This window comes from Echiichthys vipera, assembly GCF_963691815.1.
Source record: "Echiichthys vipera genome assembly, chromosome: 1".
NCBI lineage: Eukaryota > Metazoa > Chordata > Actinopteri > Perciformes > Trachinidae > Echiichthys > Echiichthys vipera.
The window spans coordinates 31,014,550-31,034,308 of NC_139826.1; the positions used below are offsets into that span (position 1 = coordinate 31,014,550).

A 19,759-nucleotide genomic window follows, 5' to 3' on the forward strand; every position below is an offset into this window, starting at 1 on the left:
TTAATCAGTTCCCGGTCTTTGCAGAAATCTCCAACACTGAGTTTTAATTGGCCTTCCAGGAAAGAGAGTAGCAATCGTGACCTTGAGTTAGTAGGCAATGAGTTAAGCTTCGGTCAGCTGATGGGCGGCGAATTGAGCTGCTTATTGAGCTGGTGCTCCTGGATTTTATTTTTAACTTCACAACACCTGACAGGCCTGAATCCTGAGGGGTGGGGGGGACCTCGGAGGGTCAGGGATGAGAGGCAGGGAAGAGAAGGGAGGAAAGAAACACGAGAAAGTGGGGTACGCAGGTGCAAGAATACAATCGGTTGTAACTCATGTGTGAATGCAGTTGGATGGAGGAGTTTGTCTCCCGTCTGCAGTAATGAGGAAGCCTGTGTGATGTCTGTGCCGATTGTTGACATCTGGGGCGAGATGCTGACAATTAAATCACAGACGTCACATCTTTCTGTAAAAGAGAGAACTGACAGAGGAAGCTGCAGGAAAGATATGAGACGTGTTTACAGAAAACATGCGAGGCAGTGGGTGTGAAAACCAGTGAAAATAGCACATGACAAATTGAGTTTGACCTACATTAAGTCTCCTTCGCTTATCGTGTACCTGAGCCTTCATCGGAGTATTCCAGCAGGGTTTAATCACTGCAGCTGCGGAGGATTGTATTGTTACCAAGAGAGCAGAAAAACAACACAGAGCTAACCTCATTTTTCCCAGCAGGAAGTAGCTGCAGCAGCGGTGAAGAGCCCGGGCACAGCTGCGGCTGATTACAGTGAGACAACCAGCTCCGACCTTTGGACCGCAGCTTGTCCCTTTCTGTCAGGTTAGAGCTGTTTAAAATGACAGCAGAGTCTCTGGTGCGGTTAGAGAGTTACACACATTATGAACCAGTTTTCAACCTGCACGACTCGTGTGGACAACGACTAGAAGACATATGCAAAAGTTTGTCATGAAATCCTATTTGAGTTTTGGAACAGAAACACATTAACACCAAAAGACTGTGCATGTCTTAACACTTCATTGTTCCTGCCAGGAAACACACAGCACTATATACAGTAGTTTGATATTTACATGTACATCAGTCGTGTTCCTGCACCTTTTTCTAAAGTATTTCTAAGTGAAACTGTAAAGTGTTGATGTCCACATCCTGAAAAAGGGTCAAATGTGATGAAACACATTGACACCAAACTATTGTGCACGTCTTTACGCTTCACTGTTGCAAGAAACCCAGAAGTTAAAAGCATGAAACAGCAGCAGCGGCGGTAAGTAAATAAATACATTTACTCAGCATTTTCACACACCTGCACTTGACCTATTACATATTTCTATTTTAAGATTTATACTAAATTTTTACATACAAAACAAAATCAGCTCATGACATGGCATCCATTTTAATAGATCAAACTACTCTACCCTGTTCAAATAAAGGCACAGATAATGGCCGCGTTGGTTGTCGAAACCAAGGCTGAGGAGAAAAACGAGGGTGAATAAACTCCCGGTGGCCGTCGTATTATGTGCATACCAACTAAGCACAACATATTTCCATCACTTTAATTTAAGAAATTCAAGAATATAATCACGCTTATTCCAACACCTTGTTGTTCTGATGCGTTTTTTAATTGACAGCATAATGCAGTAACTTTAACAGTGAAAACAGGTGCAAATTAATGAGAGCTTCTTGCTAAAATAGGATCAATTAGACCAGGGGTGTCAAACTCAAATTCACAGGGGGCCAAATTTAAAAGCTGGGACAACTTTGGGGGCCAAACTCAATATCCACAAAAACAAACAAACAAAAAGACTGTGCATGTTTTCCCTTCTCTCCAGATGTGTAATGTTGAACCTTTTCAGTGCAGGTTCTTCTGTTTGATTCTTTGGTTACAGCCACGGAGGCTCTGCAGACGAGACAAACAGCTCTTTACCTTCATAAACAGATAATCTGCCTCCCACCGCTGCTGAAAGCTCCTGTTTTCCATCTTTCTTTTGACCGTTTTTGGGGAGGGGTGGATGTAGTTTGTCTGCAGAGACTGGTAGCATGGATGCTCATGTTTGTCAACAGAAAAGTAGACGTGTATGAGCTTTATCCTCGCGAGCCAGCTCTCAGAGAACCTTGATATGATCTTGGGGGCCAAATATAATTACACCGCGGGCCAGATTTGGCCAACGGGCCTGAGTTTGACACCCCTGAATTAGACTAATCAAACCAAGAAAATGACAAATAAAGGCCTGCTACTTATTCTAGTTGAGGTAAATAAAGGCCCGGTGATACGGTGTCCACCACTACAGTTAAAATTGTCTAAACCGTGATGAGCTCCAACATTAATGCTGATTCACTTAATAATAGTGATAATTAAGTACTAACATTGGCTGTTCTACATATGTACTTTTTAACTCGAGTAGGTTTTGCTTGAGGGGTGAACTTCCACCCTTTTTGGCTCTTGTACCTTAACGTGCATTTGTTATTAAAGATTTACACGCCACATTTTAATAAAACGACTCACCTAGACTCCCAAATATGACACTGTCTCAATATTTAAGGACCAAACATTACAGGAAGCCCAGAGGCTGTATGTTTTACTGAGTAAATAAGACACTAATGTGGTGAGAATGACTCCCTGCCATCAGGCGATCAGGGTGACTTTGACAGTGTCACCTCAACCTGCAGGAGGTTGGAAAGCATAATGTCCGGTAACGCCGCTTGTGATGGGACGCTACATTGCATCACTGTCTACACCCGTTTCGCTGACAAGGGAACGCGCCACCATTGCAAAACAGGTTAAAAGTTGCAGCAAACAAACGGAAATCTACACATCAATTGTGTCTCTGCAGCGTTTTAGTACACCTAAAAGCAGGTGGGAATCCGTGTACTAAGTCGACAGCTCTGAAACATGTTGTTCTGAGTCAGAGCTACATTTAGCTGGTGATTCAAAGCGTGTGTCTCCGGTGCTCGCAGTGTAATTTAATCTGCCTACTTGGACATTAAAAATTGAGTACAGAGGCGGCAGCGCCGTAGTCAGCACTTCCTCTACACCAACAAGTCTCTCGTGTCCGTGCGGTCGAACAAAATTAAAGTGAGAAAAACACCAATTAACTGAGCGTCTGAGGTCAGAGAGTCACCCATGCCCAGTAAGAAAAAGGACAGACACGCTAAACTCTTTGCCAGTAATTTTATTTTGAGATATTTTGTAGAACAGGGGAACCAATGATTACAAAAGAAAGTCCATAAGTGTTCTACATGCTACACCTTAACCTAATTCATCATGCTTGCCTGGAAAAAGTACATAGAAATTTAACAAAAAAAACGTACAATTAAAACTGACGTACATTATACTCACCATTGACTTTACTTTTGATGTACCTTTCTCTTGCCTCCGTGCACGCTTTTGTCAAACATTACATTAAAAGATAAAAAATTAAGACTTTTAGGCGCTTCTTTAAACCATAAAGCAGTTTTTCCTTTAGAGACAGAACGCACCTATAAATAAAAAAACAAAAAGAATGATATCCATTTTGACAATATCGGTGGAAAATGGAAAGCCTCGACTTCTTTTAGGCCATAACAGATGAATTTGCATCCTACCGTAAAACAAAAGAACACGTACACGCCCATATAGTGCCGAAATGAAAATTGAAGTCTGTCCGCCTCCTCGATCTTCAATAATCACATTGAAATAACACATTTTGATAAAATAAATATCGCACATCTGCTAGAAATAAATAATGATTACTGAAACACCTCACTATGTTAAATGCTAAAGTGAGACAGATTTCATCTACGCGACCACTTCATTTCATGGTATGAGGATGGTCATGTGTGTAAAGCACTAGTGCGGCTTCGAGTGTCTCTCGCGGCTGTTACCTTGAGGTAGATAACACATTTACATTAACGCCTACGATAATGGTTGCTGCTGGCATCATGTGTCAGATAACATTACAGTATGAAAGGGTTATTAAGGAAGCTTTCTTCAGGGGGAAATATCATAAATGAAAAATAAAAAAAAGGACATCCCATCCCCTCTTTTTGTTTGTATCCTGTCCCAGGAAAGGCTGTTTGAAAGCACTTTAAATGCCTACAGCAATGTTAGCATCCACCGTCCTTCCTTATGTCGCACCCTAACAGCCAAACCTTGTATCTTAAAAATCTGAACTCCTCTCCTACCATTCCTTTCTTTTAGTTACTTCTCTCCTTCTTTCCGTTTGTATACAGTACTTAAGTGTGCGAGTGACATGCCAGTTCAGCAATGAGGGTGTAGACATTAACCCATGAAGGCCTGGTGATCAAGGCTCAGAGTGATGACCAAAACTCTTTAAATATAATAAGTCACCCCTCGCTTAAAAAATTATAATAATTAAAAGTAACCATAATAAAAAAGGTATGAAATGATTCAAGTTCAATAATATACCATATTATTAAAAAAACAAACAAACATAAAAACAAAACTGCCTAGATTTTGCACTGTGTGGGAGGATATATATTTCTTTAATTAAGATGCTTGAAGATACTGCTGTATGTTTTGTGGGCGATCTGTGGGGAGCATTTGACAGCGCAGGGGGTTAGGGACGCCTGGATGGATTTTAGAGGCAAGTCATCGGTGCTGTCAAAGCCAGGCAGGGCCAGAGAGTCCAGCTGCATATTAAGCACAATTTCTGTGTTCCTGCCGAGGAAGCTCTCGTCCAGCTCTCTCACCTCCGAGGGCTCCATCTCTGAGCTGGCCACAGTCTCTCCGGCCCCCTCTTCCTTCCGACTGAACAGGCGGTCCAGATAGCTGGTGTAAGTGCTCTCCTTCTGGAGCTGGTCCTCTTTGCGTATGTCCCAGCATGCTTCATCTATTAAACAGCCGTTCTCCCCGACTCTCTCCCCGGAGCCGAAGCTCTCCCAAGGGTGAGCGGGCCAGACACCGTCCCCGCCGACAACTCCCAATCCTCCTCCGCCTAACTGCGCGAGGTTTACCAGGCACTTCTCCTCCTTCTCCTGACTTATGGACTTGGACATGGGGCCGGTGCGTGGAGCCTCCAGCTGGGAAACGGAAGAGTTGAGCTCGTTCAGGAGGCCCACCTCATTGAGCAGGGCCACCTCCTGACAGGGCTCTGGCTGCAGGCTCAGTTTTATGGTGCTGGCAATGAAGGAATCAAAGTCAAAGCCTTGGTTCTGCTGGCTTTGGGGCTTCTCTGTCTGATGTTTCTCCTGCTCGCTGTCCTTCTCAATCGGACTCTGGGTCTTCTCGGCCTCCTGCAGCGCCATCTGGGCCTTCACCAGCCCGTTCTTCTCACATTTGCTCTTGGCCTTGCGGTCCGCCTTCTCCTTGCTCTGCTGCTCCTTCCAGTTGGAGAGGTCAATGATGAGCTTGGGTTCATAGTAGTGGTTGACTTCACTGTCCCTCCAGATGAGGTTGTCCAGGTAGGAGGGCGACACGGCCTTGTAGTTACAGGTGTGGCTACACTGCAAGTCACAGTATTTGTTCTCGTGGTGGTCATCCTGCCACGATCGCTCTGGTTGGAACAGAGTGGAGTAGTCGAAGGATGGCTCATCCAGGAACTTCTCCCGATCTCCATCAGCATATTTACGAGGATCCACCTGCAAACAGACAACAGCCACCATTTAGCCTTTGTTATCTCATCAAAGAGTAAGTTTAAAATCAGTCAGGAGCAATACATGTTATCCCTGTGTACTTGTCAACTTGGTAAAACTTTGGATTGCAACACTCAAAACTAGTTTTAAATTTGTCATGTCTTCTTTTTAGAACAATGCTTAACGTATACGTCCTCTTATTTGGGAAGCACATTATCTATAAGCATTCAAATTTCCAAAATAAACAGAAGATAAACCTGTCTGAATACAAATAGTTTAAGTACAGTTTGTCAAAACACACCTGAACTTCCTCCTCGTCTGTTACATCCGAGAGGGCCCTTGGGTCGACCTGAACTTCTTCTGGGTCGTGGGTGCTGTGCAAGTGCCAGTCAGCCTCTGACAGCTGGCTCTCATGATACCTAAGTAAGAAAAAGCGAGGCTTCAGTACACAGACACGCATATGACTCAAAACAAACAAAATGACTCAAAAGTACAGGATCCAACTATGCAAACAAACCATTAAACTTATTAGCACAGCAAACTATTCTCAACTGAAGCTGAACTCCAAACTGGGAAAATATAGCTTTGCATCTGTGAGCCTGGTCACAAAGAGCAGATCTTTGCGAAGGAAGAAGTGAGAGAGCCTACCTGTCCCAGGTGTGGCTGTGGCTCTGGTCCATGAGCAGGATATCATCTACTTCGTCCTCAATGTGGAAGGGGTGCAGAGAGACGGGCTCGTCTAGGGGGAAGGAGTAGTCAGCCATATAGGGGTGGGCCAGGGCTTCTTCCGCAGTGAGACGATCCATGGGGTTAAAGGTTAGGATCTTCTCCAGGAAATCGAGGGCTGCAGAGAGGAAGGACGTTGAGATTTTCAAGTAGGAAAAGCGATTTATGAGAGCTAAGACTCGGACTCCACGTTTGGTCTGTGTTTGAGAGTACTTTATGAACCCAAGAGTACTTCTGAATGAATAAGTAAGTGGTACTCACCCTGGGGACTGACATCGGGCAGCAGCTTGGCCAATGGTGTGTGAGGCTTGGACATGTCGTTCCGGATGAAGACGGGGATGACATTGTGGAGCTCCTGCCGGTCCTCCTCTCGCAGTACGGGGATGGACTCCAGGATCAGCTGCATCTGCTCCAGCTCATGGGCTCCTGAAACACCAGACAGACACACATTAGGCACTTTCTTTAAAGAGTCACACAACATTCAATATCTGTGTGACTGATTTATCCTGAGTCAGGCTGAGCGCAGCAGATCATGAGAACAGAGATGTTATTTCCCTTGTGTTCAGCTCAAGGCAGTTTTCAACAAACAAGAACAGTCAGTCTCAGCTCCAGCTGGATTTGAAAAGGGCAACAATAAGGAAAGTAAAAGCAGACTGACTTTGGGCCAACTCTTGTCTATTCTGAACAGAGACTGACTAGAGATTGACTAACAGGATGAGCATATGTCTCGTCAAACGTCTGTTGGTATAATGAGGCGTTACAGAGAGTTGGATATAAGGAACAAAGTAAACATTTACCTGCAAATAGGGTTTTCCCTGTGAGCATCTCCGCAAAGATGCAGCCAGCGGCCCACATGTCGATGGCTTTGGTGTAGTTGTTAGGAGAGAGCAGCAGGCGAGGAGACCTGTACCACTTGGTGACCAGACCTTCAGAGAGATGGCCCTGTGTTCAAAGGGGACAAGGCATATTTAGTGAGGTGGGAATAACAAATAAAAAGTACAACAAAGCATGCCTCACCGCATGACTAAGGCCAGTGTATTGCAAGCCCTGCAGCCTATTGGGCCTAAGTACGCATCAGGGATTTTTTTTTTTTTAGAGTATTTTAAAAGATGTTTGTTTTATGAAATGTGTTACACAAGTAGTTTATTAACTGCTGTGCCCTCATACTTAGTTTGTTCACAGTTTACGGGGGTCAAAACTCCCTCCAGTCCCAGAACAAACCATGCCTGCTGGTCCGTGCTAAACCCTATAACCCTCGTGCCGTCTCCTTGACGGACCTGCTGGTCACGTACACAACTACGCCGGGAGACAAAGACCCCAGAGAGAAAAGACAGATGAAAGGGGGAGACCAGACACGTGCAGGCCCTGTCAGCAGTCTGAGAGAGCAGGATAATCCCCTGCCGCCACACTCTCCGCTCACTAGTGACACCAATCTGCACTCCATTCTCACAGGAACAGGACACTAAACACAAAGGAAACTGACCTGTGTGTGTTCACTGGGACATTGGGGGATGGGAGGAGGTAAAACAACACCCGCACTGCCCTCTCTCCCCCCACATGCAGTGGTAGTTTGTGGTGAGACCAAAATGGTCGGCTCACCACTGAGCCAGGCTCCTGTTTCTGACCTAAGTTAGATGCAAATACTTGACGTCAACACGGTCCTGGAGTGTATCACTGCAATACACACCCCTATTTTGATGGGCCTATAAAACTTTTTTTTTTTTTTAAATGACACCATACACAGTAAACATGACTCCTTCCTTCAGGTAACCGGCTCATCCATTTGTCTTAGTCTAACAGGGACTTCCACCAGGAAGCTTGTAAAGAGTTTGAGGGGAATTACAATGCAGGTCGCACCTATTGACTGAAACTTTGTGAGTCATTATATTGACTGGCCTGTGTGAATGTGAGTATGGCTGTTCTTAGTAGAGCACTGCCACAGGTTTGAGATAAGGTTAGCCAGAAGAGTGTCAGGTCATTGCCTAGGACAATTCTGTGTACGATGGACTCTGAACTAAAAAAAGGAGCAGATTAGAGTTTGACCACCAGTTGAAGGCATTGAAGTGCATTAGCTGAACATTTTCAGCTCACCTCTTACTTTTACTGATCTCTAAGTGAGCCACTCACCACAAAGAGAGGATTTAAAGCATCAGTTACCTCAATACCTCTGGCAATAGTTGAGGAATAACTTAACCACCTCATCTGAGACCAGGTTGACATTTAGTGACTCAAAAGGCTCCCTCACAGTCTGGCTGTGGTTAGACATAGCAACCTTTAGTAGGTCTGATCACATGTCAGTAAAGGTGGTTGGCATAACGTCATCACTGCTGTCTCAAAACACATCAAAATTAAGAGTTTATCCATAATAAAGGTCCGTAGGTCCACTCTGGTCTGTGGCTGATCACCATAATCCTGTCATTTTTTTGTTCCTGGCTGCGAGAAACCACAGGATTTTTGCTGCTTGAGAAAATAAGTGAAACGGCTCTGAAATTCATTAAGTCTTAAGTGGACTCACAGCATTTCCTGTTAGATCCTGAAGTCTGGTGCCAGACAGAATAATTAGGTCACATGTGATATGTGTTGCTGAAGTTGTGGTTTGGAGGTTTTTTTTAATAATATGCAGGACGCTTATGGGGAAGAAAGGACATCAGTGAACCTCCCCACCTAATTTTTTTTATGACATTCCTGAAAATGCCCCTGTTATCTCTTCAATGTCATGCGAGCCACGGGCAGGCAATAGATTTTCAAGTTTACACAAGTGTAACTTCTTTGACTTATGGCGAAATGCAGAGAGACCATTGTCAACATCAATGAATTATCTGGATGACCCACAAGTTTGTTGCTCATGTGAAGTCTTTATTTCAAAAGACAAGACAAATCCATCAACTGGTTTGTTAACTTTCAAAGCAAATGATTTGACATTCATATGATGTGACACACAAACTAGACTGGATTTCCCCTTTTAAAACATGTGCTGCCACACAGATTAGACATGTCACTCAGCTAAGGCCTGTATTGAATGTGTTATTATCCTGGAGTAGTTTAAAGCATTAGCTAGCCATGTGTAAAACCTGAACAGGTTCTTGAAGCACAACCAATGCTAAACCTTAATGGCTGAGTGTCATACAGTACTCTCTCTCGCTCGCTCTCCCTCTCTTGTTAAAAGTGCAGGATACAACTGGAAAATCAGCTTCAAATAAGGCCCTGAGCAAGTCTCCCACAACAAGACAAAGAGCTATCTGGGGGAAAGGAGGAGGAATATGGGTTTCGAGGGGTTGGATGAGTGCACATAAATTCTTGCCATTCTTGATCTCAGGCCACCACGGGGGAGGGCCTTATGGTTCACACAGGCAGAAACCGCCTGCTTTCTCAAAACAATGGAGAGATATCACAGAAACACAGGTAATCTTGGCAAGCTTTATACAGTATACTTAAAAACAAACCCATTCCAGAATTAATAAAAGCCTCATGGAGGGTTTCTTTTTTATTAACCCAAGCAATACAATAACGTAGGAAGTGGAAGAGTGAACAAACGCAATGTGCCTACACCACTGACGTACAAATCTATATGTACCACATTACAACTATGCCAGAAACTGGAGGTTCACAGGCAAAGAGCACTTCTTTATTTAGAAACAACGTTATTCAAAATCACATGCACTCAGCTGCTCTGCCTCAGCCAGCCTATCAGAAGTAGAGGGCGGTTGAGAAAACAGATTTTCCCCCAGTGCCCCCAGATCCTGCAATCATGTCCGACCAACACTGAAACTAACTGTTTTTTTAAACGCATCCACGCTTCACTGGGCATCCTAGTGAAGTGTGGGTGTGATGGGTTCATTTCAAACGGGCCTCATTTGGTTGGAGACACCAGACGCACACTCAATCAGATGACTACCGGAGCCGTGAAAAGGTGGCTGCTCCAGAGGTCTGTGTTCTTCCCCCCACTACGCCACGATTGTTATCATAGTAGAGGCAGACAAAACACAGCAACGCTGTTTGGAAAGGAGAGCAGGGTGAAAGCCTATTAAAGTCCGTCTGACTACATGACTACAGCATTTGTATCCTTGACAAAAACTCAGCAGCAGTAGTCTGCTGATATACAACGGCAGACAATAGTCAAACACAAGAGAGCTGACCCCAGTCAAGCAGCTTTGCAATACCCACTTGCCTGCATGTTTCTCATCAGGAAAAACTGCTTATATAGAGGGAAAAAAGCCCACATGGCAAACCCTGCTGTAGGGGAGGAGCGCAGTAACATTGGGCGGGTGGCTACAGTGACTGAACCGTATGAGAAACTCACTTCTTCCGAGCAACTGTGAGCCCTCGCCTTCCTCTTCCTAGTCAGAGCTATTGTTTCCACCTAAGATATGACTCATGAAAATGTATCAGTCATAGCTGAAAATGTGACTACACAACAAAAAACAAAGTAGTGATGGAAATTAGCAGTTCTAAACAAGTGTGTACGTCTGTCTCAAAGTGATGTATGCTGTGGCAGGATCCAGGCTGTGTAAGGGATATGAATGAGGCTGTAGCAGGCAGAGGGCTCACATCACGTGAGCCCACTTCAGACCCTCCAATGACTAATCTGAGACACGTGTGAGCATCTGACTGCCTCTGTGTTGACTAAAGGGATCCAACAGCTACAGAGAGAGGGAGGGAGGGAGACTCGACCTAGATTTCCTCACATCACACCACCATATGGCCTTTGACTGGAATTTCCTCATCCCTTTATAGGGTGACAAACAAGGACAAGACATGACGAGTCTCCCCCTGGCTACAATTAGACTGGGTGATCCATATTCTTCTCATACTAAAAGACAAAAGCAACCTAATTTATTGCTACCATTACACAGCCTGACAAAACACGGGCGTGTAAACATCTGGCTTTCAATGCCCTGGTTAACATTATGCTGATATCTGTTGAAAGACAGGGGAAAGAGACGTGTCACACAACAGTTTTTTTCTGTTTTCTTGACTCATTAGATATGAAAATGGAGCAATGAACTGCTGCAAATGCAAGTGAGGGAAAACATGAAGTCTCGGATATAACTAAACCTTTATAAATTTGAATGCAGTGTGCTCATAACTAATTTGCTGCAGCCTCAAGCCTTCAATATGCTGATGAAGGCTCGAGACTAACCTATGCATTTTGCACGTCCTACATTGAAATATTTGCAGATTATTTTCATCTTTGTTAAGTCAACAAACCCACTCATTTGTATATTTAGACTTGGAACTGAGCCTATTTTCACCTCGAGCTGTACGCACTTATAAATGGAAGAAAGAAAAAACACGAGTTCCCATGGTTGTGTTTTCCACAACCTCTCTCCTCCTGACAGAGGAAACAGAGGCGTTACCAAAAGGAACCACATCCTGTCTTGCTTACTTCCTGCTGTGAAACTGCATCACACCGGGGGGCACCGCATCACTGGGCAATAACAAACATCACGCGCCAGAGCAACAAAGCACTCATCTTTGGGTAGAAAGTGTGGAAACATTGATATGCCTGCTCATCGTAAAGCTCTGCAGCACTTCAACACACTGCTCATCACAGAAACCCATAAAAATCATAAATACAAGACTGACAGCTACTCAGAGACTGGTCCTACCTTGTGAGAGTAGTGTGGGTCCATGATGCGGGCAAGACCAAAGTCCCCGATCTTCAGTACCAGGTCTTCAGTGTTGACAAACAGGTTGGCAGGCTTGAGATCGCGATGCAGCACATTGGCAGAGTGGATGTACTTAAGGCCCCTGAGAAACTGGTACATGAAGAGCCTGGCGTGGCCCTCAGACAGTAGGCCCCTCTCCAGCACCTGACACAGGTCTGTCTCCATGTACTCCTGCACAATGTAGACCGAGTTGACCTCTGTCAGGGACACCACGTCCTCCGTAAGCCCACGACCACTGGGGCCCAATGTCTCAAACACCTGGTGGGATTGGTAGATGGAAAGTCAGTTTTCAACCCCAGAAAACAAGATAACATTCTTGTTGTTTATTTTTAGCAGCTCCCTGTGGCTTACCTTCACGGTGTTGTCGTGGTCGAGGCGTCTGATGATCTTGATTTCCCGCAGGGCGTGCTTCACACTCTGGGGGTCAGTCAAGATGATTTTCTTCACGGCTACACGCTTGTCACAGTCTGTGTCAACTGCTGAGAACACCAGGCCGTTCCCTCCATAGCCCAGAGGCTTCAAGTCCATGTAGCGAGAACCCAGGTCAAAGCCATGGATGTTCATCAGGGACTCAAACTTCTCTGCCATGATGAAGGTTTTCTGCTTTTACACAAAGCTCCTGCTATCTCTAATTTTTGGTCTCTGGCCTGTTACAAGTCCAACTACAACAGAGGAGTTTATCTGCTAATTTCCCCTGCTGCTTCAGCGGCTGAGCTAACTCACCCCTGTACAGACGACTACTGAGTCCCCTAGCCGGCCCTGTCAGATGTGGGGGACTATTGTGAGGTCAAAATTTTGTTTCATCTTGGATGGGATCAAATGCAAAAGTTGAATTTCTTCTCCAATCCTGGATGTGTGGATATCTAGAACTGTTTTTTAGTAGATTGGCGTTTAAAGACTGCGATGGAATGGACTTTGATGCCGATTAAAATGCACTGAGACGATTTTAAACTATAAAAGCATGTAGTTGCATCCTTACAGTGCCGATACATTCAGTGTATGACTGATCCTGAGCAGCTTCTGTGATTTTGTTTCTTCTTTTTTTTTGTTTTTATATTTCTGTCTGTAGTTCTCCTGTCACAAGTCACCTGATCTATAAAACTGAAATGAGTCTGGCCTTTAAAGTCTTCAAAGTAAATTTTAACCCTCAATGATCAGGTGGCTCAAGCTCGCCACAGTCACAATCAAAACTATCCTCCATTTTATTTGGGTATAACCTGAAAGACAAGAGAAACAGAACAAAGAAAAGGGTAAGAAAAAAACTCAACGTAGGAGTTTAAAGACTGTATTTTCACAATGTTATACTTCCCCAAAACAATAAAAACAATAATATGTTTTGATATAGCCCCTTTCCAATCAGTCACAACTTGCTTTACATGATAAAATTGTTAAAAGACCAAAACAGTAAAAGGAATAAGCAAAAAAAGAAATAATGGACAGACTTTAAAAACTATAAAATTAGAGACGAAATCCGTTTTAAACAAAGTGAATAGTAGTAGTTAGAAGTCTGCTGATGTAAAAAAAATGTAACCAAACCTCAACATTACTTAAATTTGCATTAAAACAGGGTTCCTACTATTTTTCCAAAGTCAAAATCAAGCCATTTTCAAGCATTTCAAGGTATATTTTCATGCTTTTCCAGCACCTTACAGCAATGTTAAACTACCTTTTCGTATGCAGTACATACAGAATATTCAGTATACTTATTATAGCACGTTTTCATCACATTACATTTGATGTTATTGTCCTATAAACAACCAGAACCATCTGATCCGTTAATAAAGTCGTTTTTCATGCAAAAATGTCAGAAAGTGATCTTTTCAGTCTCAAATATCTTCTCTTCTCTGTGGTCAAACATATGCCGTCACGTGTAACATAACATTTCAAACACTTAATCCAAAATTCAAGAACCTTTCGACCCTTGAAAACCAAACACTAAAATTAAAATGAGACAAGTAGACAAACAACAAACCGGCTCATTCACCGGCTTTGCTTAAATAAACGTGGTGACATTAATGGAAACTCACCCTCCCCCCGCCCAGATTAGGCGCTTGCTAGTCCGGTTTTTGGGTATCGATAAAATTGAGAGATAACGCAGAGAGGCTTGGCTCAGATAAACACCCTCCGTGGGTGCTTAATTAAACACATTAGAGGAAAAAACACATTTTATTCTTAGCTGTATAGGTCCTATTTTTGGCCTTCACCGGCTCTGTGACTGTCTGGCGGAAGGAAACATAACTGACGAGCTACTGACAGAGCTCCGTCTACTTGTCCTTAATCCCCCGCATAACACGTCCAGCCGATAACACTCAACCCATATTGTAAAAAGGAAAACACGTATATCAACACACTTGCCTATTTAATTAATATACACACGTAACGTTAAGGTGAAACGCGCCGACAGCACGAACAAAGGAGCCGTTTGTTGGCGGAGGCTTCTGACTACGTGGTAACAGCTTCTCCTCGCGCTCAGCAGCACAAAGAAGCCGACCTCTGTTTAAACGGCTAAAAAACATCCACCCAATTACACGGGGGAAATGACATTTAATGTAAATAATAGTGTGTAGTAAATTACTTACAGTGCTTATTCGTCGCATTGGTTTCGTTATGTGTGTTAATCAAACCCAGGAGAGGTTTGACTGCGCTCCGCCGCCGAGCTCTGCGGATCTGTTGCAATCGCCATTGAGGCTGGGCAGAGCTATCAAGGCTGTGTGACGTCACGGCGCCGCCTTCACTGACTATCGGAAATATCCAAACTAGAGCCCTTCACTCATTGATGGTAAAGTGGTTCATTTGATGTCATTTTTATGGAGGACTAAACACGACTTAAATCTTAATAAATAAATGCATAGATAAATGAATAGATGCATGAATAAATGGGATATTCTATCACATTAAATTGCATATGTTGAATCTACATTAAAAGCTATATATGTTTAAAAATAAATACAACTATGGGGCGTTTTAAGGGGTCCAGAATGAAAGTATTGCTTTTCCTTAAAAGAAAATATTCAGTATGAATTAAAATATATATATATATATTTTGACGGGTTTGACAATGACTTTCTGTCACGTTCTGTTTACATTTTACCAGCCACTAAGCGGCCAGGGTTGTCTGTTGTTGGGTGCAGCTACTGTAGGCTGGCACTGGGTGAGATGGAGTTTGCCAATCCTGCAGCTGCTTATTTGTCCCAGCAGCTGTGGACAAAACTGGTGACGGGCAAAAACTAGAGTCAATATAGACCAATCATTCACTCAATGGGCCGAGATAAAGGAGTTCAACAGCATTAAAACACACACTGAAATGGCTACGTTTCTCCTTGATCGGTAAGCAAACTTTTAGGTTTACTTAGCTGTAACGGCTAAAGGTAACTGTCAGTCAAACTCCTCTGCAATACTTGTTTTTATGGTGCCATTTGCCGGAGGGGATGGTTCAAACAGACTCAAACAGACTCCGGTCTCCTGTAGGCTACTGGACCGCGGACGAACCTGGCAACCCGAGTGCTGAAATGATTTTTTGTTGTTGCAGGGACGATCTTGAGACACTAGATGGCGGTGTCTTACTCACTCTCCATATTCAGCCTTTAAGTCTCAATTAAGAAATGCATAAATAAAAAATGAATAAATGCATGAATAAATGGGATATCCTATCTCATTCACATATGGACACAGGAATACAGAAATAAATAAATGTAGGTGAACAAAAATGTAGAAATAAATGTAAAGCCTTTATTTATTTGTTTTATTTATACTTTTACTATTAATATATATACAATTAATAATGCATTTATTTGTTTCCGTATTTATTCATACATTTATTTTTGCATTTATTTATTGAGACTTAAGTCATGTTCATTCCTCAATTAAATGCAGGGGATATTTTGGTACAAGCAAGTCATTCCACTTGTTTTTAACTATTTTATTTTATTTCTCTGGTGTTTTTATGTTATATTACCTTAATTATCAGTTATCTATGAATAATATTCTGGAGCCACACATGTTCATTGTGTTGATGCAGTAAAACAACTCAAATGTTACAGTACTGCATTGTTAACCAGCCTTTAGTGCTTTACTGCCAATTGGATTTAATATTAATTAACATTATCTTTAAGGTATTGTGTTATCTCCAAACATCTCACCTTTCTTGCATACATGTCTTTGATGGTTGTTCGTCAACAAACCCTAGTTAAAGTAGTGCTTTTTAATTATATGTTAAATATATAATTGACTAATACAAAAGCTACTTTTAGCAGTGCAGAGTCGTGGCAGTCTTAAGTCACATATCAGACCCTGCATGCACAAAGCAGTTGTTTTTTTTACATCACCACTTAAAGCTCCGAGCAGCACTTGAAAGCAGCAGCAGTCATTGAAAACATGTGTTTAGTTGGACATCACGTGACAGCGGTAGATTCAAAATACAATTCAACATTTACAGGTTTATAGATGTAAGTACACATACCAAACATCCTTGCTGTAAACCAGAATGTCACAATCGTCTTCATGTATAATTTTATAGCACCTTGAAAACAAAGTTCAGCCACAGCTGCAAAAACAGGCCTATTAATAAAAGGTAGGCTACTCATATAGAAAAAAAACATGTAAAGAAAGACAAAGAGCTTGCTTACATTTTTTCTTCAGCTCTTTAAAATATGAATAAAATTATTTTTGATAAGGGATATGGTTAAAGAACACCCCGTGTATGTTATTGCCTCTCCAAGGAGCAATGAAAAAAACAGGTGCCTGCACAAAAATGCTTCAGATCAGGCGCCACGGTGGTTAAGTCTGCTTTCTGACCTGAATCACAGACCTCAGCAGGCCATTTTATGTTTTTCTCTTTTCTATTTTCTGTTTCTTATTCCACATTGTTCGAAAATGGAGTCAAACGCAACAAAACATGCAAATAGGCTGATACACGTTTCTTCGCATCTTTTTTCCATCCATGCGGTTCTTACATAAGTTGTTGTTTATTTGCACATTGTGGTTTCCCGGATTGGTCCACGATTTGTTTCTGCCCTTGGTATTATACGGATGTTTTCAGATTATGGCACGCCTACTATTGCATTAATCGTGTCTGACAGTTCACTCACTGCGGCTTGCGGATTTAGAAAGTCCATCTGGCACCGAGATGCGCAGGGTGTTTCTCTTTCAGCGGTCCGCCCTCACATCTGATCTCCATGAGGGTTTTTCACATCAACAAAGCCAATAGATCAGGGCATTTACATGTATTTTTTTGCGCAGATCCCTCGTTCAGATTGCGGTTTGTTGTCCTTTATCTCACAGCGTCTGGTCCTCCCTCACTGTGGTTGCTGTGAATGGATGGGCGGGCAGGGAGCATCACAGCCGCAGCATCAGCATCCGCAGGCAGACCATGTGGAAACCCATGTGCCCGAGAATGCAGATGCCTCTCACAGGCCGGGATGGGCTCTGCAAAGGGAGAGCTGCATGGAGCTGCATGCGGACTGTGCGGGATGCGGCAGACTTGGAGAGCGACTTATTGTTATGAGTCGGACAATGAGAGAGAAATGTTGACACGATAACCTTACCTTGCAGCCTAATCTCTTTTTTTGTACGTGATAATGTGGTCGTAGTTTATGACGATGTTCTGTCTCGTGCATCAATCCCAAATGGTTATGTATAAACCTCATATTATCATGATTACATAGATGCTGGAGGTGTCATGAATGCAATTTAGGTGCCTTGTTTAATTTTTCAGGTTGCTGAGATTCTATATGTCAAAGGAAGGACTTTTGGTTTTATTCAATAATAAACTTCATGAAGAGTTTTTTTTTTGTTTGTTTTTTCACATTGTAGGTTCACAATGAATATTTAGTAATCATGCTCTAATGACACTTTATTGAAGTTTTGGACCCATCCCTGAGGTTAGAGGTCAAGGTAGTGCAGTTGCTTCAAAAGGCACTTCAGTAAAGCAGATGCAGCGAGACACTTTACATCTTCCACAAGTCAGAAACTAAGAAATGGTTAAAATTTCCTTTAACATGAGTCCCTCCCACTGGCTTCTGGTCCCCCTTTCACAAGACGACTGGTTGCACATTGCTTCCGATTAAAGCTGCATTAATAATTAAAAATAAGATTAACAGATAAGGTATTGGCACTTGTTTGCCCAGATATGAGTGCTCTTTGTCCTCTGCGGCAGGTGAATGAATGGAGGTTAAAAAGGTAAAGCTGCATCTCACCCTACCTGTTGGGGTCATAAGATAATTCACTCACATTTTGATTGTTTTGGAGAAAAAAATCTTTCATTTCCTGTTGTAATCAGTAACAATGAGTGTCTCCACCGGTGTCAGTACAAAGTCTGCTGCAGGCCTCCCCTTGTTACATCACAAGACAAATAGTTGACATCAAGCCTTTGTCTGTGGCATTTAGTTGGGATGACAGTGACATCTATAACTGCCACTCAGAGTTACTGAGTCCCGTATTGCAGTGATAGTCTGAGACAAAACAAACACTGTACTGTTGCAATCCAGGGGTCTTGTTTGTTGAGTATGGGCTTGTGTGACGAATGAAGTTGCTTTTACCTGCTGGTGATGTGCTTTGACTCTAACTGCCATGAACACTTCTCACCTATACACAGCATCTGAGTTTGTCTAAGCCACATTCGTGCATAGCTATCCTCTAGCTCACTACAACACGACACATATTACTTGTTCTTTGAGTTTCACCTGTTCCCCGTGTTTATTCATTTCCCATCTTCAAACAGAAGCTTTACATTGCACAGAAGTCACGTTCATGCCTATAGTTGTCCCTTATGGAGAATAAATCTACTTACCGAGGCAGACATTCTCCTGAGACAACCGGAGCAACATGGTTCACGAGTTAATAGAGTCCATCCAAGAGAGTTTACTCTGTATATCCAACACTGCTCGACAGGCAGACAGGTGGAGAGCCCAGTCCAGTACCTCCCTGTGTATGTGTGGGTATGTGACTGTATTTTCAGAGCTTTGCCGGCGTGTTATCCTGTTCCATGTGCCTCTGGTTGTGAGGTGGAGCTCCATGGAGGGTTATTATAGACCAGGGCAGAGAGGGGAGGAGACTGCTCTGTGTATGGCTTGGCCTGTCAGTGTGTCAGACTGAACACCATTAGAGTCCACTGTCACCTCTCTCTGTCTCTCTCTGTCACTGCTGCTTCCTCACTCCTCTCTTTTGCTTTTCTTCTCATTTCAGGATCTGTGTTTAAATTCAATTTCTTCAAGTTTTGGTCCAGTCCAAGCTGCAACCATGTTTTGTGGCCTGCACTGAAATATATTCATGTTTTTGTGCGAGACTTTTTTGCAAATCCAGTTTTGGTGATTGAGGATTTTTTTTTTGTCTGTCAACGTGAATCAAAGGATTTCCCAGCAGTAATGTGTTGTGAATGTTCTGCGTGTCTTTGGATTAGGAAAATCCTCCGAACACATTGGACTGAAATGAAAATATTTGTCACATCACAGTGCACGCACGAATCTTGTTATTAGTCAAGTCTTTTTCACACGCTCCTGACAGTCCCCACTGCTTTGCAAAGAACATAACCTGTGGTATATCTCTGTACGAGAACACGCTTTTATGTGTTTGCAGTTCATCCTCTGAGGGGGAGCCTTTCTGTTTTATTGCTTTCTGTAATGGTCAGTATCAACGGGGGGTTTATGAAGTAGTGAACTTACAAATGTCAGAGGAGAGTCAGTGCTGATCTCCTCTGCAGAATGATGATCGCCTGTTTTCCTCCCGCCTCACAAATCTGATTTTCCTTTCACAACATCACATGGTGTCTGCCACTCTCTGCTGCCTGTGAGACGGGTCCTGCTGG

The 19,759-nt window shown here is 42.9% G+C and overlaps 1 protein-coding gene across 2 annotated transcripts; it reads right to left on the bottom strand.

Annotated features, from left to right (window-relative positions):
* Positions 1-3,158: 3,158 nt before the first annotated feature.
* On the bottom strand, positions 3,159-18,924 carry mapk6 (mitogen-activated protein kinase 6). Of its 2 annotated transcripts, none has more exons than XM_083912051.1 (8): positions 18,746-18,924; positions 12,310-13,175; positions 11,899-12,216; positions 7,087-7,231; positions 6,551-6,715; positions 6,212-6,407; positions 5,865-5,982; positions 3,159-5,569 (listed from the first exon to the last, which is right to left on the bottom strand). In XM_083912051.1, exons 2-8 carry the CDS (start codon positions 12,544-12,546, stop codon positions 4,475-4,477), a joined length of 2,274 nt encoding a protein of 757 aa, XP_083768177.1. In that variant the 5' UTR covers positions 12,547-13,175; positions 18,746-18,924; the 3' UTR covers positions 3,159-4,474. The 2 variants fall into 2 exon arrangements, with proteins under 2 accessions (XP_083768177.1, XP_083768176.1); XM_083912050.1 differs by lacking the exon at positions 18,746-18,924 and adding an exon at positions 14,538-14,635.
* Between the last annotated feature and the right edge of the window lie 835 nt (positions 18,925-19,759).